At 40.6% G+C, this 18851-nt stretch overlaps 1 protein-coding gene across 3 annotated transcripts in view; it reads right to left on the reverse strand.

Moving 5' to 3' along the window:
- Window positions 1–18851, reverse strand: part of LOC131945012 (rho family-interacting cell polarization regulator 2) — a 65532-nt gene that overhangs the window by 34445 nt on the left and 12236 nt on the right. For 2 of the 3 annotated variants that reach the window (XM_059305955.1, XM_059305954.1), the window contains exon 1: window positions 15435–15774. The exons of the other annotated variant lie outside the window; for it this stretch is intronic. In XM_059305955.1, the coding sequence (XP_059161938.1) occupies window positions 15435–15513 (79 nt within the window). In that variant the 5' untranslated portion in view covers window positions 15514–15774. Of the gene's footprint in view, window positions 1–15434; window positions 15775–18851 lie in introns of those variants that run through there. 3 annotated transcript variants of the gene reach the window in all.

Below are 18851 nucleotides of genomic sequence, written 5' to 3' on the forward strand. Positions count from 1 at the left end.
AATAGTAGACTAATAGTATTAACCAGGAAAGGTCCTAACTCCAAGATAAGTACCCTAGTTTCAAAAGAAAAAGATGAAAAAAACCCCCACTCAAAACAATACCTCTGCCAAACACTTAAATATAACCCAAGACCCCTATTTTAAAAAGAACCCGTGACCCTTTGACCTGCCACAGAGGCGCGGCCTGTATCGATGCTACACATCATGACTTTATCTCTGTGACGATTCCGTTACACGCCCAGGAATGTGGCGCTGTTGAAATGTGCCGGGCTAGGCCCGTGACAAGAGGATCTCAAACCTCCTTCAGATTTATTGCCGCATGACGTCACCCCACGGCTGAATGGTCAACAAAGGTAAGGACGATACCGCAGTGAAGTGACACTGTTGGCCGTCCCTGCCGCCCCCCCCCCCCCCCCCCCCTGACACAGTGGATGACCCAGCTAGATGTTCAAGGTCTGTTACTGTGAATCAGATCAAACAGCAAAAGACAAGAGCCGGCCAGAGATCAGCTTGTTAGAGTTACTTGAGGTAACCGCAATACAAGCTACGCTCTCCATATTTTACTTTGACTAGTGAAACTATAGGAATTAGATGAAGATAATCGTTATATAGACCTGTATTGACTTTGATCATTTAAAATACAAATCAAAGTGACGAATGTATCTCTGGGAATGAAGGACGCCGACCATTGGTCTAACGTAAATGTCGCTGGTTAGTTAGGGTTGGTTTAGACTAGGTGGGTATAGTTCATAACATGATAATTCTAATATATGTACTAGCTAACAATACATGCTAAATATATAACTCCAAGCGGATGCTAAACAGTTGGGACTACGAACACGTTTAATTAAACACACCACCCAGTTTTAAAATACGCCTATAGGGAATATCCATAAATAAAATTAAATCCTAAAATAGAAAAGGCAAGGCAAGAAAGAGACGCGAATAAATCAATGGCCAAATAGCGTAGCGTTAAGCTGCCGTGTGACGACGGGGTAGGCGATATCTCGCCGGTTATTTATGACGTCATGTAACTGCGAGCCTACATCACGTGACCTGGCAGTTGTCTCGCGAGAACGCATCATAAAACTTTTACCACAACCATTAAAATATTTGAAATATCTGCCACTCCTACTAGAAAAAGGGAGGGGGGGGGGGAGGGGAGAGAGGGGGAGGTGAACATCACGTGACTGCCAAAGACGACCTTGTACTTGACACTGACAGGTCGAGAAGGTACGGCAAGGTTTTCCAGAACTTTGTTTGTTTACATTTCTAGGTACAGTAGTCAGCCCCCACTTAAGTCAGTCAGAAAACTGAGACCCTTCAGCTTGTCTCGACTCTCCCCCTTAAGAAGATCGAGACAAAATTCTAAGATTTTGATGGTCAGTTCAAGATGACCCTCAGACGTCACGAGTGTTATTCAAACAACAGCTCAAAAAACAAACCCCACATTGAAACCAAGTGTTTTCGTTTGTTTATTGTTTGACTTCCACTCCATACAGACTAGGTCTGACTAAAAATGCGTCAATGTTTATGAGTGACATTCAGTCTTTATTTTTTTCCACTAACTTCATACCCAGTCGAACGGTTCACTAATGGGGAGGATACACTCGCTTTACTAGATTAACAAATCGTTGTAGGTCACTAAGTCCATTACTGCCGTAAGGTCGCTCTTTGTTTACCAAAAGTAACAAAGCAAAACACAATTTAAAGACAACCGTTTTGTAAGACAGATGACGGTCAATGGGGCAAGTGAGGTAAGATTCGCTTGTTTCTGTCACTTCAGCAAGGGATGAAGGGATAGTATGGTCAGCACTATGCCCAGCCACCTTTACTTTCCCTAACGTGAGGCAGATACACATCAGAACTGGGTGGACTCAGGGATGTTCTACGGACATGAACCAGGATTAGACCTCGAGACTTTCGGGTTAGCAGTCGTATGCTCTACCATTCGACCACGTCAAATGGTAGGTGAAGTAGAGGCCGCCTTTTGTTTTGACCGGATTACAAAAGATTTGAGCTAACCTTAACTAACCCCTGTCGGTGCCTCGTAGAATAACTGGGGCCCTATCACTGACGTAACAACCATTCACGAGTTTGGTCGTAAAATTTAGCAGGTAAACGTACAGGTAAATGTCAACAGTTCCCCGTCCCCCCGCTCCCTACACGGGATGTGACATCACATTGGCAATCAATTCAGCCTCGTTTCAGATCAAGATCTTCAGTTAAATATATAGTCGTACATATAAACACACACACAAATACACACACACACACACACCAGTAATATAGAAAGTACAACGAAAGCAATATAAAGCCAAGAGAGACGTTATCTTCGAGCATATTTCAACCAGTGAACGTGTATGAAAGAAATTGTCAGGAGAGTGGTACCAAACCCTCGTCCCTTGTGACTCAGTGGTGACGTTTGCTTAATTAAATAAAACTGTTCGTATGAATCACGTGGATAGGCACAAGTAGCCAGGTAAAAGTATTTTATCTGCAATTACAAGTATCCAGGTAAAAGTGTTTTACCTGCAAGTTATAAGTAGCCAGGTAAAAGGGTTTTACCTGAATGTTATAAGTAGCCAGGTAAAAGTGTTTTACCTGCAAGTTATAAGTAGCCAGGTAAAAGTGTTTTACCTGCAAGTTATAAGTAGCCAGGTAAAAGTTTTTTACCTGCAAGTTATAAGTAGCCAGGTAAAAGTGTTTTACCTGCAAGTTATAAGTAGCCAGGTAAAAGTGTTTTACCTGCAACTTATAAGTATCCAGGTAAAAGTGTTTTACCTGCAAGTTATAAGTAGCCAGGTAAAAGTGTTTTACCTGCAAGTTATAAGTAGCCAGGTAAAACTGTTTTACCTGCAAGTTATAAGTAGCCAGGTAAAACAGTTTTATTTTAGCTACATACCTAAGCATTTATCGCGCAGGTGTAGTTACACTTTCTATTGTGAGCGTTTTAGCATATGTATAATCTTAGATAATTCTGAATTTATAAACTTTAAAAAATATGATGTAAACGGTTTGAATTTGTGTGTATTGATAGATTTTTTCTAAGAAGTTATGGGGTAACGTATTTTATCTTGTATCTGAGTTGTTAAATAGATAATTAAAACAATTTAAAACAAGAAAACTCAAAAGGAAACCGTATTGATTAGAATTATTTTAAACGTGTTTAAACGACACACGACACTAAATTTACACAGAAACCCTAAACCAACGCTTTTAAAATCTCGGCATAAGATACCTGTCGATTTTTTAGAAATAAAAACTCAACATGATAACCAATTAATTAAGGCTTGGCAGAGGGTCTAAAATTATACACTTAAAGCATTGAGTGAATACATATTTATGCAAAAAATAAAAATAAACAGCACTACAAAAACCCAGCACCAACTACTGTAGCGTAAAAAGAAACCTACCAACGTATCTGACTGGACGCTGCGTGTACAGGACCGGCATAGCCGGGTAGGAACGGAACCGGACCAGCAGCGGATGCCGGTTTTGCATTGCCGCAGACGATGAGGGCGAGGCCGGCATCGTGTACATCGGCGCCAGGTAGCTCATGGTCAGCGGACTGGACTTCCTGTCTGAGACTCGGTACGTGAAACTCTTGCTCCTTCGACACTCGAGTAACATCATCGACACTCCCGTCTCGTGACTGACACCCCGGCACTCCCCGCCTCGACACCCTGACACTCCGGCACTCCCCGCCTCGACACTCCGTGTGTATGTCAAGTCCTGGAGTGTCAAGTCTTGACGTCAACGCTACACCCTATCTCGTCCACATATTTTCATGGTCTCCACAAACAAGCTGGTTCCTCCAGAAACACTCTCAACTCCACAAGACGATGTCTTAGTGACCAGTAGAAACACACGCAACTCCACAAGACGATGTCTTAGTGACCAGTAGAAAATCGACAACCGTGTGGCAGTCGTTGGTCACTTTTAACTCTCTCGATGATCGATGTCCATCAATCTCATCAATTAGCGAAAGATAATCTAATTAATTAACATTAGCCAGTTACATCAAAGTCACCCAGACAGTTTCTATCTTCAAGGTCGACTAGATCCCAACAGTATTAGAAAAATCACATTATAAGCTGGTAAAAGTAAAAGCTCCAACTTTTATTTTTTCCCCGAACATTAAAACTAAAATAAAACATATCATTACATTAAAGATAAATTATGTATTCCCACGCGCTTTACGCCGTCAGTCCAACTGAACTCAAACGTTGCCGTCCAATATTTTAAAACACTAACACGTTTTCTGAGATCGCTGGGGCTTCTGACTAAACAAGCAGACCCATAACCCCGTGGCCTAAATCTCAAGGCGTCGTATATAAGGTCCCCCCCCCCCCCCCCACACCAGACACACATAGACCCGTGTCCATGACCCACCCTGCCCCCAGCGGCCGGGAGGTCAAGCTGCGTCTATACACAACACCTTACGGCAGCAAAGTAGGGTACCTTGACATCCATATAAGGGCAAGCCAGATTCAACATCACACGTAGCCTCGGACTCGGGTACAGGGGGAGGGGGGGGGGGGGAACAAACAAAATGGGAAAGGGGGTGGTGGGGAGGTGAAAGGTACATAAGGTGAACTTCCCAGGCAAAGAAGGTTTATAGAGGGCTGAAAAAACGTATGTACTCAGTAAATATCCCAGCTCTTTGCTATTATTTTTAATACCTAGTTTGATAGGAATTTGCAGGCTGTGTCATTGGGGGGGGGGGGGGGGGGGGGGGAGTGGCATGGTGGCAGGGGGGAGGCCTGAAGATTGATACATGAAGGCTGTGTCTGCGTTATTGAAACACTGGGAGTCATTACTTTTATAGCGAATGGTAAACATTTTTCAATACAAGGTAACATAAAATACTTTATCAAAGGGTGATTTTTTTCCAAGCAGTAGTAAAAATACTTTCAACAAAAATTGCCCTCTTATTATAAACACTGATTTATACAATTTAAATACAATTGTTAATAGTACATTGAAATTGCCATTTTTATACCAAGAATAAATTTTTTGTGCTGATATGCATTGACGATTTACATAGACGAGGTATATCACACACACATTATTTTCAAGTGTATCGACTTGACTTCAAGATTTTAAGTTTTAATTTCTAAGAAGTTTTAATAAAAAACGTACTGTGTTAGTGTAGTTACAGATTGAATAAAAACAACAGTGACAAATAAAAATAAAATATTCATAAGTTCACAAATGAATGTCTTAAAGAACCGACTTTAACACAGGGAACTGACACTGAATAATCTTCTAAAGATGAAAACGAGCAAATAAAAAGACCATCCCACTTGCTTGAGAAAAGTGGGAGAAGTCAATTTAAATATTCAATGGGCTAACTATGGACAGTTGACAAATATTGTCACGTGACCTTCAGTACACAGTTCTGGTTCTAGTGTCAAGACATGACGTACTAGGTTACGTTATAGATAGATGAGTCTAGGGAGACTTTCTTGAAAACTTATCAAATCTATTTACAAGAGAGTGATTTAGCCAGAAGTGTGAAGCAATTTTAGACTTCTTTAAGAAGTGGTCAAGCGATGGTCAATATCAGTTCTGTTATCTGGGCGATAAACGACGGCGTGTTTATCAGTGGTGATGCCATTAGTACATCATACCATTTTAAAAAAATTACAAATTAAGTTAAAGTTTCTACACTTACTCAAGCCCGTACTATTCTATCCACTGAACATTTTACGGAATAAGGACTAAATGTGCACCAGATTTAACTAGACTAACACGACCGAATGTGTACTTGATTAAACCCGGCTAACTAGGAATTTAGTCAAGAGCCTGAATGCGTTTAAAAAAGTACTTCCTTTGTCCATTATTGAATGCGTCTCATGGCCTAACCTCAATGTCGTTCACCTCACACTAATTGCTCTGTTTACTCGTAATTACCATTTTCTATAGATGTGAAAAAATCCAATTAGGGAACAAATACCCACACCTTTGACAATATTACTCATTCACCAAGCTTACATAATTAATTAGCGCTGGAATGTTTTCAGAAACAAACGAGGGCATGAAATAATTTAGGGAGCAGCGGAAACTTTTTGTGTGTGCCAATAATGAGGTCACATAATATGAAGTCATCACCCTTTGCATGAAACTAAGACGTTAAGACAGCAATGCTCTACCGAGGCATGTACAGCTATTCTTTTGGTTAAATAAAAACACTCCCAGAATATTTGTATAAGATACGTTATGCACACATTTAGGAAACTACCTAATCCATAGGTATATGCACTTTCTTCAAACACCACAAGGAATTTGTATACACAATTTTATACTATGAAACGCATTTAAAACACAGGTTATCACAACACATACGGTGGGAATCAACTGATGAGTCTATCGCTGCCTGTAGCAGATGCTGGTGTGAGTTAATGCTCCCCTAGACCACGAAAGCCCAGAGAGTCGACGATAGAATGATCAACATTTTTTGACAACTACTTGGACGAGGCGGCGCGGTCCTGGCGCCCTAAAGCAAGCATAGAATGAGGGGGAAATGAGATTCTTGTACTCGGCCCGTCCAGGCAAACAGGTCTAATAATACACGGACCTATGGTCGGGGAGGAGGGGAAGCCAGGGAATGAAGAAACACTAACTAAGTCAACTCGGGGCTGTGTTAAGACCACAATTAGCTCTTGTTCCCGACCGGCGGAGGTCCCATCAACGGCGAGCATCGGGAAACTGGACAAGGCATTAGTTTAGAAGACGCTAATTTGGTCAGTCTGGTTTGACCGGGGCAACTTTGGTCTCAGGTCAGTTCAGCATTTGGACCCGCTCATTAGTGGATGATACCATCTTGTGAGGAAAAGAAAAGTTGAAGAGAAGGAAATGTAGAAATGTTTTGAAAGCAGAAAGAAATGTGAAGAATTAAGTGAGGAAGAAAGAAGAGTTTGTATGATGAATGGGTGAATGAAATAACTGTGGTAAGAAATATCAAGGGGAAACTATTTGATAACTTAAGCAAAAACTGAAATCAAACTGCTTCAATATTCACTGACATGGGATGCATATGTCTTGTAGGCAGTAGATTTGTTCTACACGTGCCATGGGCATCATACAGGTTCAAGGGGTAACTATTTGACAACATCAGCAAACACTAAAATAAAACTCTCACTGACATGGGATGCACATGTCTTGTAGGCAGTAGATTTGTTCAACACGTGCCATGGCCATCATACAGGTTCATGGTCTGGTTCACGGGCAGTTGCGAGTCACCGCTCAACGCTGTGGGTTAACACTGAGACAGTTTCTTCACGTCGCACAGTACAGCTAGAGGCTGGGGCAGCTAGAGGCTGGGGCAGCTAAAGGCTGGGGCAGCTAGAGGCTGGGGCAGGTAGAGGCTGGGGCAGCTAGAGGCTGGGGCAGCTACAGGCTGGGACAGCTAGAGGCTGGGGCAGCTAGAGGCTGGGGCAGCTAGAGGCTGGGGCAGCTAGAGGCTGGGGCAGCTAGAGGCTGGGGCAGCTAGAGGCTGCGGCAGCTAGAGGCTGCGGCAGCTAGAGGCTGCGGCAGCTAGAGGCTGCGGCAGCTAGAGGCTGCGGCAGCTAGAGACACGCTATGTATGGGGCTTTGTCAGGGGTCACAATCAACCAGTGGAAGGGAGGTGGGGGGATAAATGTTTGTTTCATGTTACGTCATTTAAAATAGTTGGTGCAATTATTAGAGACAGTTGATGATCTTAAGGGGTGGGCGAGGGGGGGGGGGGGTCAGTTTAAGGGATAATTAAAACATTTTTTTCGGCAATGGATAAAAAGAAAAAGAAATTTACGTAAGCTTTCTTACATCATTTAAATTTTCGAACAAAATCTGTGTACTATACCAACAGATTACCGACCACGCACACATAAGAGTGTGGATATTATTTTTAGTTATTGATTTGTTCTCACAAGCTTCACTGAGTAAACAGACCAACAAGAGATGAATTGAACCGAGTCAGCTGAAAGTGTAAATGTAGCTTCTACATACGGTCGATGGTGGTTTTTAGCCGGACATTTATTGATTCTGTCAGCTTCCGGTTTACACAAGTGAGTGAGTGGAACTACTCTCTGGTCACGTGCACATCAGCAGTAACTCCGTGAGGATCACATGACCGCAGCCTTGGCGTCATAGAAAGGACACAAGACTGTCACATAAAGGACATAGGACTGTCACATAAAGGACATAAGACTGTCACATAAAGGACATAGGACTGTCACATAAAGGACATAGGACTGTCACATAAAGGGCATACGACTGTCACATAAAGGACATAAGACTGTCACATAAAGGACATAAGACTGTCACATAAAGGACATAGGACTGTCACATAAAGGACATACGACTGTCACATAAAGGACATAAGACTGTCACATAAAGGACATACGACTGTCACATAAAGGACATACGACTGTCACATAAAGGACATAGGACTGTCACATAAAGGACATAGGACTGTCACATAAAGGACATAGGACTGTCACATAAAGGACATAGGACTGTCCCACGTATTTGGTGTCGTCAATACTAAGACGGTGTAGTTGAAGATTTATACGACTTTTTTCCGTCGTTTGACAACGACTCAACTAAAGGGTTAGGCCACGTGTCTGGGCAGTACTCACTAAATTACAAGTTCTCTAGAACATTCCATGTAATTTAAACTTTTTAAATGAGCAGCTCAAGCTTTTTGATCCAAGTAAAAAAAAAACACCGAACGTTCCCCACGATAATTGCAGTGCTATTTCAAGCCGGTAACTTTTTTTTGCCGGAGTTAAATTGGTGTAGAGGACAGATTTAGCTGCCCGTGGTCGGGGAATCTGGTGGACCAGACAGTGGGATCTCGGTGATCGCAAACAGGGCAAGTGATACCACAGTACATGTCCAGTGTTGGGCCAGACATCGGACCCTCGGCCCTGCCCCATCATTGTTTTAATGGCGTTTACTAAACGGGAGGCAACTATTCAGGGCGTGATTAGTCATGAGAAATTATTATAATGAACCCCCCCCCCCCCAAAAAAAAAAAAAAAAGCCGAGGCGATGAAATACCCTGTACATGTCCATAAGCTGTAGAGGGTGAAATAATGACCAGAGCTCTGTGTATAACAAACAAAATATCGGAAGACGTCGTACCAAGTTGATCAAGGCGACTGTTCAAGAGATAACTCCATGTTACGCCTACTAGGGTATGTCCGTATATTCTAACCTTTGTCAAATGTACCCAATGAGTGTGGAAAGAAAAAAACAATTTACCAATCTTGGGCGGTCATCAAGGTAATTAAAAAAATGAAAATCCGAGTAGACAAATAAACGGACGTTAGCCAGTAAGCTTCATATGTAATGTGTAAAGCTTCTTTAAATTTAAAATTACTAGTCACAACGAATGCACACAAGGCAACTTTATTCACAGCTCGCTGTACACAAACGTCATTCCCCCTCCCCTAAGCTACATTTATACCAGAAAGCTAACTGATCTTACAGACTAGCTGCGTAGAGCAAACACTTGAAGATAAATGGACAAGAATTGGCGTATTTAACATGATTAAAGAAAGGTAAAATACATATTTTTGTTTTTATAGATACAATATAACGGCAATAAACGAAGACGGTAAAAACTAATTATCGTGTAAATCCATATGGTACATAACATATTTATCCGACCACTTTCTATTTTTGCTCGACATATGAAGGGATTAAAATATTAAGAAAGATATTCACACGACATACCATCACGACTACTAGGCCACCATATAGAAATAAAGTAACATTGTTATATCAGGTATGTATACGCTCAGCATACGCTATATAAATGTAAGTGGCGTAGGTACTATTCGTGACGTATGTATGTAGTGACGTCAGAGATTCAACGAAATAGAAAGAATCACTGATTCTGACACACTATTACTATGTCACGCTGTCGTATTTTAAGGGTCATCGGCCGCTAGTTCTATCGTCCGCTCTGACAAAACCCGATCGCCAATCATACAAGTCGGGTATGTGTTTTCACCTACGCCGAACCCCTATGTGAATGACTCACCGAACCCCTGATGGAATCTATGTTGTGAACTACTGATATTGCTTGATGACGTGCAATGCCAGGACGTACTGTAGCGCTGATGACGCCTGAACACTTTAAACCTCATTATTCATCGTTAACTACAGCGCTATTCGCTGGACTGACGAGGAAGAGAGATTGCGACATTTGAAACATATCCCACTGTTACTAATTATAGACTGTATTACCAGTCAACAACTTCCTCATTACCAAGTCACTTGTCTGTGGACGGCGTGATTTAACTCGAGTCAAAATGGCGTCGTTAATTACTTGTCTGAGGCAAACGGATGCTACATGGCGGTGTCCAATGGCTTCGTTACACTCAGTTAAAAGTATCCATGTGTCCATACACGGCCAGTGAACAACAGTTAATTAAGTTAAGGTGATTGATGATGTATGATGGCCGCTAAGGAGGAGAAAACGTTCGTACTCTATGATGGCTGTAACTTAATAATCCATCACCTTAACTTCATAATCGAGATGAGAGTATCGCCGAAATAGAGTGATTAAAGCTGGAGTTCGCTAAGTTTGAATTGTATATTTTATTTTTCAGGGGTTCGGCTAATTTAAATATTAACAAATGCATTAAGGACACACAAAAAAGAAGCTCATATCGCATTATTAGTTTGTCCATCCACCCCCCCCCCCCCCCCTTCCACCGTTGAGTACAATGTATCAGTCTGAGGAGAAACACAAGACGCAAGTGACCCAAGCCGAATATACCAGTGACCCAAGTCTCATATAAGTGACCTGTCTAAGTAAGAGAAGATACTGGGACTACAGGCGCAGAAAAGCTGCTCAGTGGTTTTATCACCCAACAGTTAAAACTACTACTTCAACAGAGAGAATACAAACACATCAAACCAAAAACAATTATAACATTTCATGTAGAATAACAAACTTATGATATAGTAAACTCATCACTACTGTTTCTAATGTTTCTGAGTTTGTTAAAAGCGTGACTGTGTTATAAACACTAGATCTAGTTTTACTATCACCTTGCAACTACTTACATACAAATAATAAAATATCGATGTTACGCTCTGCTACTTAATTCAAGTCCAACACAGGGGAAAATATATCAGAGTGTTAGCCATGTATTGAAGTAATAATAAACCTTAGACTAAACCCCGAACCCCAACTTTACCAGTCACGTTACGGTTTATGTGACACCGAACCCCAACTTTACCAGTAACGTTAAGGTTTATGTGACACCAAACCCCAACTTTACCAGTAACGTTAAGGTTTATGTGACACCGAACCCCAACTTTACCAGTAACGTTAAGGTTTATGTGACACCGAACCCCAACTTTACCAGTAACGTTAAGGTTTATGTGACACCGAACCCCAACTTTACCAGTAACGTTAAGGTTTATGTGACACCGAACCCCAACTTTACCAGTAACGTTAAGGTTTATGTGACACCGAACCCCAACTTTACCAGTAACGTTAAGGTTTATGTGACACCGAACCCCAACTTTACCAGTAACGTTAAGGTTTATGTGACACCGAACCCCAACTTTACCAGTAACGTTAAGGTTTATGTGACACCGAACCCCAACTTTACCAGTAACGTTAAGGTTTATGTGACACCGAACCCCAACTTTACCAGTAACGTTAAGGTTTATGTGACACCGAACCCCAACTTTACCAGTAACGTTAAGGTTTATGTGACACCGAACCCCAACTTTACCAGTAACGTTAAGGTTTATGTGACACCGAACCCCAACTTTACCAGTCACGTTACGGTTTATGTGACACCAAACCCCAACTTAACCAGTCACGTTACGGTTTATGTGACACATCTAAGCGATAGTACAAAAATAAAGAGTCGTGGTAGGTGAAACGATTTAAAAAAATTAAATTTAAATGACGGCGCCCATGTCAAGAGTTCAATAGGTCAGAAAACACGGCAGGGCTGATACAAGGAGATCGTGTGAACGCGGTTACGTCTCACTGATTGCTAATCTGCGGATCAGACAGGTCCAACCGTCCACCTTGTAGCTTACCTCGGTACCTAGCACACGCCTAATGCACTATTGATTTTACTCGCCCGTACCGTACATGCTGATATTGAATGTTGATTCAAAGTGTTACAAATACCACTGGGGCCATTGATAATAAAAACTTAGAGAGGCATTGGTCGCACTCACAAAGCCATTATAGTAGGTAGCACTCACAAGTAAAGCCTCCATTGGTAACATTCACTAGTAAAGCCATTTCTGGTAGCGCTCATTAGTAAAGCCATTTCTGGTAGTACTTAGTAGTAAAGCCATTTCTGGTAGCACTCACTAGTAAAGCCATTATAGGTAGCACTCACTAGTAAAGCCATTTCTGGTAGCGCTCATTAGTAAAGCCATTTCTGGTAGTACTCAGTAGTAAAGCCATTTCTGGTAGTACTCACTAGTAAAGCCATTATAGGTAGCACTCACTAGTAAAGCCATTTCTGGTAGCGCTCATTAGTAAAGCCATTTCTGGTAGTACTCAGTAGTAAAGCCATTATAGGTAGCACTCACTAGTAAAGCCTTCATTGGTAACATTCACTAGTAAAGTGATCATTGGTAACACTCGCTCGAAAAGCCCTCATTGGTAACATTTACTAGTGAAGTCTTTTCTGATAACACTCACTAGTAAAGCCACCTTTGGTAACATTCAGTGAAGTCATTATTGGTAACACTAAAGGGACTACCATTGGTAACAGTAAAGGGACTACCATTGGTAACAGTAAAGGGACTACCACTGGTAACACTAAAGGGACTACCATTGGTAACACTAAAGGGGCTACCACTGGTAACACTAAAGGGACTACCATTGGTAACACTAAAGGGGCTACCACTGGTAACACTAAAGGGACTACCATTGGTAACACTAAAGGGACTACCATTGGTAACAGAACTGAAGCTAGACAATTTAACTTACAAATGAGAGGTGTGCGATGGTCAGGGGCTAGCCTGCCCTTTAATTTCTCTTGGCCAACAGCTAACTAGATTAGAGTCATGGCACTCACCCAAAACTCTCCACCCCAACCCCACCTTTTTAGCGCCGTTCCGCGAGTTTCTTTTAACAAAAAAACTCAGCCGATAAATTACATCGCCATTCACTACACATAGTGCCACGTACTGTTCTAAAATACCTAGTTGAGCTTTTGTAAAAAGTTGCAATTAAATTTTACGATATAAAAATTCCATAGTCTGCTACAGCAACCAAAAGAGTTTTTTTTAAAAATCATTTTAGTATAATAGAAGGTTTGTTTTTATAAGCGAAAATTATAAAACCGTTTTAAAAATACACGACAAGGAAAATCTATTTTCCCAAATAATAATGTAACACTCAGAACACAGTAATGTAATACACTTCCCACTATTTAAATGTGAGGCTCATTACACAATACCAGAAAGTACTTGGGTGCAATCACGACGTACAACCAACACCACACATATGACACTGGATGTACTTTTAAGTACAAGCACATCATACAACCAACACCACACATATGACACTGGATGTATTTGGGTGCAAGCACATCATAAACCAACACCACACATATGACACTGGATGTATTTGGGTGCAAGCACATCATAAACCAACACCACACATATGACACTGGATGTACTTGGGTGCAATCACGACATACAACCAACACCACACATATGACACTGGATGTATTTGGGTGCAAGCACATCATAAACCAACACCACACATATGACACTGGATGTACTTGGGTGCAATCACGACATACAACCAACACCACACATATGACACTGGATGTATTTGGGTGCAAGCACATCATAAACCAACACCACACATATGACACTGGATGTACTTGGGTGCAATCACGACATACAACCAACACCACACATATAACGACACTGGATGTACTTACGTGCACAACAACGGTGCTGCAGCATGTTCGAACCTAAGATAGCCATAAGGAACGGTTGGTCAACTGACCAGCCTAACCCTGCTCGCATTGACTGGACAAAATGTGACAGTAACTGACCGAGTGGACACTAGCCAGATGGGGCGGCAACCGGAAACCGAGCCAGTTTTTGACCAGTGACCATTAGCATGCATACCATAACCGACGGTTGGGGTCACTTTTACAAACACCGTCAGTTCCCAGGCCAAGCCGACTATGTACATTCACGCAGGGGTTCTCACAATCATCAAAATATAAGGGGCGGGGGATAGGGGGTTCTGGAGTGGAGGAGAAAGGAGCTATAGTAGAGGAAGCAAAGAAGAAGAAACGACGTTTTAAGCCACAAGAAATAACCATTTGCTCAGTGCAAGCCACAAGGTTTACAGAACAAATCAAACTCACAACGTTAAGATGAAGGCAGCTTCAACCGTAGTAGAAAAAATATCCCTCCCCCCGAGAGGTTTGTAGATTTGTTTAAAAAAATAATAATTGAAAAACAACAAGAGCTCTCTAGAAAAAATGTTTAGTTAGCGACGTGGCTTCCATCAAACACAAAGAATGTCTAATGAACGTGTACACACTGCGGACGGGGGAGGATGGGTTTGACGAATATAAGAAATCAATACATTCCAGAGCTTGATACAAACATGGCATTATGAGGAGATTCAGATGTTCCAGAGGATAAAACACGCTCAGATAATAAAACCTTCTTGACTTTAACAGGTGCTGCTATATATAGAGTTCTTAAATCTAGCCTAAGGTAGAAATATCTGGTGTACTGGTGTCAGATGACATGTTATAGACACCGAAGATATATAGAGGATATGGTATAGAATTGATGTCCCACCACAGATATCAGGACAACGTATAGAGACCGAGGACAATATATGGAATTCATGGTTGGGACATCAGGGGATGATAGAGAGACAGAGGGCATGGTATAGACACTGTTGTTAAATAATAAACATCAGAACAAGATATAGATGACATGTGGTATAGAGAAAGGACATGGTTTAAAACTATGGGATGGTACATAGAAGACATAGTATAAACATCAGGAGATGGTACAGAGAGGACATGGTATAAACATCAGGAGATGGTACAGAGAGGACATGGTATAAACATCAGGAGATGGTACAGAGAGGACATGGTATAAACATCAGGAGATGGTACAGAGAGGACATGGTATAAACATCAGAGGAGTTACAGAGATGTAGATAGCGTTAAGGGACGTGGAAAAGATAGACATCGTGGCATAAACGATAAAGCAAGGACATGGTATAGGCCTACACATTAAAGGCAGATCTTGGGTACGCACTATTTATATGATCATAACTTATCTTTAAGCCTCTGAAAGTTTTAATGATTCCTTACTCAATCAAATGTTTCCGCTCCTCTGATAAAAGTTGAGTTAAAACAAAACAAGCTCTGTTTGTTATCTAGCTAAAGAGTACTCACAGTTGAGCAGCATGGGCTGAAGTTTGGGCTCTTCGTACAGGCAATCCGGAGCGGCCCATGTCTGGCTGCGACGCATCATCGTCAGGGTAGATAAATCACACGGCAACGGTCACGTGATGACCGTCTGTTCGAGACCAGAGCTGGTCGTCGACATGAAATGTTCCAAATCCCGAACCTCCAATCTCGAATGGCAGTTACGAGCCCCAATCAATATAATAGGAAACGATCAGGGACACAATAAAAAAGGATCAAATTTTCCATGGTCGTTAGCCTGGTTCACGCTGAAGTTTTTCTCAAGCTGCCGGTGATGAACGAGGGCCATCAAAAGCAATCAAACACTTCTAGCAACAACATTTCAAATCAGACGGGGTTTAGTTTTAACTTGACAACCATGCACGTGATAATGGTGCGCGGACGAAAGGCTGTTTAAACAACTAATATCTAGATCTAAATGTAGACGGGTTTAACGGTAGCATAGTAAATCCAAGACATGAGATTTTCTCAACACAATTTAAATTTATAGTAATGGAGACAATAATATCTCTGTCGCGTGTTTAACCAACTCACACTAAACAAAACTACTAAACCAGTACGATCAAAGTGTCATATGTTTAACTAACTCACACTAAACAAAACTACTAAACCAGTACGATCAAAGTGTCACATGTTTAACTAACCAACTCACACTAAACAAAACTACTAAACCAGTACGATCAAAGTATCACATGTTTAACTAACTAACTCACACTAAACAAAACTACTAAACCAGTACGATCAAAGTGTCACGTGTTTAACTAACGCACACTAAACAAAACTACTAAACCAGTACGATCAAAGTGTCACATGTTTAACTAACGCACACTAAACAAAACTACTAAACCAGTACGATTAAAGTGTCACATGTTTAACTAACTCACACTAAACAAAACTACTAAACCAGTACGATTAAAGTGTCACATGTTTAACTAACTCACACTAAACAAAACTACTAAACCAGTACGATCAAAGTGTCACATGTTTAACTAACTCACACTAAACAAAACTACTAAACCAGTACGATCAAAGTGTCACGTGTTTAACTAACGCACACTAAACAAAACTACTAAACCAGTACGATCAAAGTGTCACGTGTTTAACTAACGCACACTAAACAAAACTACTAAACCAGTACGATCAAAGTGTCATATGTTTAACTAACTCACACTAAACAAAACTACTAAACCAGTACGATCAAAGTATCACATGTTTAACTAACCAACTCACACTAAACAAAACTACTAAACCAGTACGATCAAAGTATCACATGTTTAACTAACTAACTCACACTAAACAAAACTACTAAACCAGTACGATCAAAGTGTCACGTGTTTAACTAACGCACACTAAACAAAACTACTAAACCAGTACGATCAAAGTGTCACATGTTTAACTAACGCACACTAAACAAAACTACTAAACCAGTACGATTAAAGTGTCACATGTTTAACTAACTCACACTAAACAAAACTACTAAACCAGTACGATTAAAGTGTCACATGTTTAACTAACTCACACTAAACAAAACTACTAAACCAGTACGATCAAAGTGTCACATGTTTAACTAACTCACACTAAACAAAACTACTAAACCAGTACGATCAAAGTGTCACGTGTTTAACGCACACTAAACAAAACTACTAAACCAGTACGATCAAAGTGTCATATGTTTAACTCACACTAAACAAAACTACTAAACCAGTACGATCAAAGTATCACATGTTTAACTAACCAACTCACACTAAACAAAACTACTAAACCAGTACGATCAAAGTATCACATGTTTAACTAACTAACTCACACTAAACAAAACTACTAAACCAGTACGATCAAAGTGTCACGTGTTTAACTAACTCACACTAAACAAAACTACTAAACCAGTACGATCAAAGTATCACATGTTTAACTAACCAACTCACACTAAACAAAACTACTAAACCAGTACGATCAAAGTGTCACATGTTTAACTAACGCACACTAAACAAAACTACTAAACCAGTACGATCAAAGTGTCACATGTTTAACTAACTCACACTAAACAAAACTACTAAACCAGTACGATCAAAGTGTCACATGTTTAACTAACTCACACTAAACAAAACTACTAAATCAGTACGATCAAAGTGTCACATGTTTAACTAACCAACTCACACTAAACAAAACTACTAAACCAGTACGATCAAAGTGTCACATGTTTAACTAACTCACACTAAACAAAACTACTAAACCAGTACGATCAAAGTGTCACATGTTTAACTAACTCACACTAAACAAAACTACTAAACCAGTACGATCAAAGTGTCACATGTTTAACTAACTCACACTAAACAAAACTACTAAACCAGTACGATCAAAGTGTCACATGTTTAACTAACTCACACTAAACAAAACTACTAAACCTGTACGATCAAAGTGTCACATGTTTAACTAACTCACACTAAACAAAACTACTAAACCAGTACGATCAAAGTGTCACGTGTTTAACTAACGCACACTAAACAAAACTACTAAACCAGTACGATCAAAGTGTCACATGTTTAACTAACTAACACTAAACAAAACTACTGAACCAGTACGATCAAAGTGTCACATGTTTCCAAACTCACACGTCGACTCGAGAGACACAAAAACCATCTGACATTGATTTTTTTTTTTTATCTGATGGGTCGGATGCTTTTCTAACAGCTCGGCTTATACGCTTTTATCTTAATCCTATTAGAAGCAACACAAGTACGGCGTGCCAATAGAATCAACATTAGACCTAGGCTTCAGTCGCCACGAGTTATCGCTGAGATCTACAACTTGGCTATCGATGTTTCATACCACTGGCGCGGGATGTATGCGATCGTCTATTTTTACTCGATGGATTTTAAATTTTTTTTAATTATGATGTACAACGAATCAATGATCAACTTAAAAAATTGATCCAGTTTTTTTTTTTAAATTGAGTTACATATTAACTTTATTTTTATACATACAAAAGGGGAGGGGTATCGTAATCTACATAATAAATTCCGCAAGTAAACGCCACAAAGTAGCACACAATCCATCAGAATAAAACAGGGACTAGATATACTAACCTACTACACAAACTCGGCGACTCTAAGGCAACACATGACAACCCACCTGAAAAACACAGCGCCACTAGAGCAAGAAGATAGCTCTTAAGGGGGAAAACTGCGCCACTAAAGCAACATGACAGCTCATAAGAAAAATAAATTTGCCACTTTGCCGAGTGATAATCCACCAGAAATAGCGCCACTGAGGCAAGATGACGACAATCCACCAGAAAAACACAGCGCCACTGAGGTAGGATGACGACAATCCACCAGAAAAACACAGCGTCACTGAGGCAGGATGACGCCAATCCACCAGAAAAAC

The sequence above is a fragment of the Physella acuta genome, unplaced genomic scaffold (assembly GCF_028476545.2).
Source record: "Physella acuta isolate Inbredline_101_S28 unplaced genomic scaffold, ASM2847654v3 ptg000519l, whole genome shotgun sequence".
Classification (NCBI taxonomy): Eukaryota; Metazoa; Mollusca; class Gastropoda; family Physidae; genus Physella; species Physella acuta.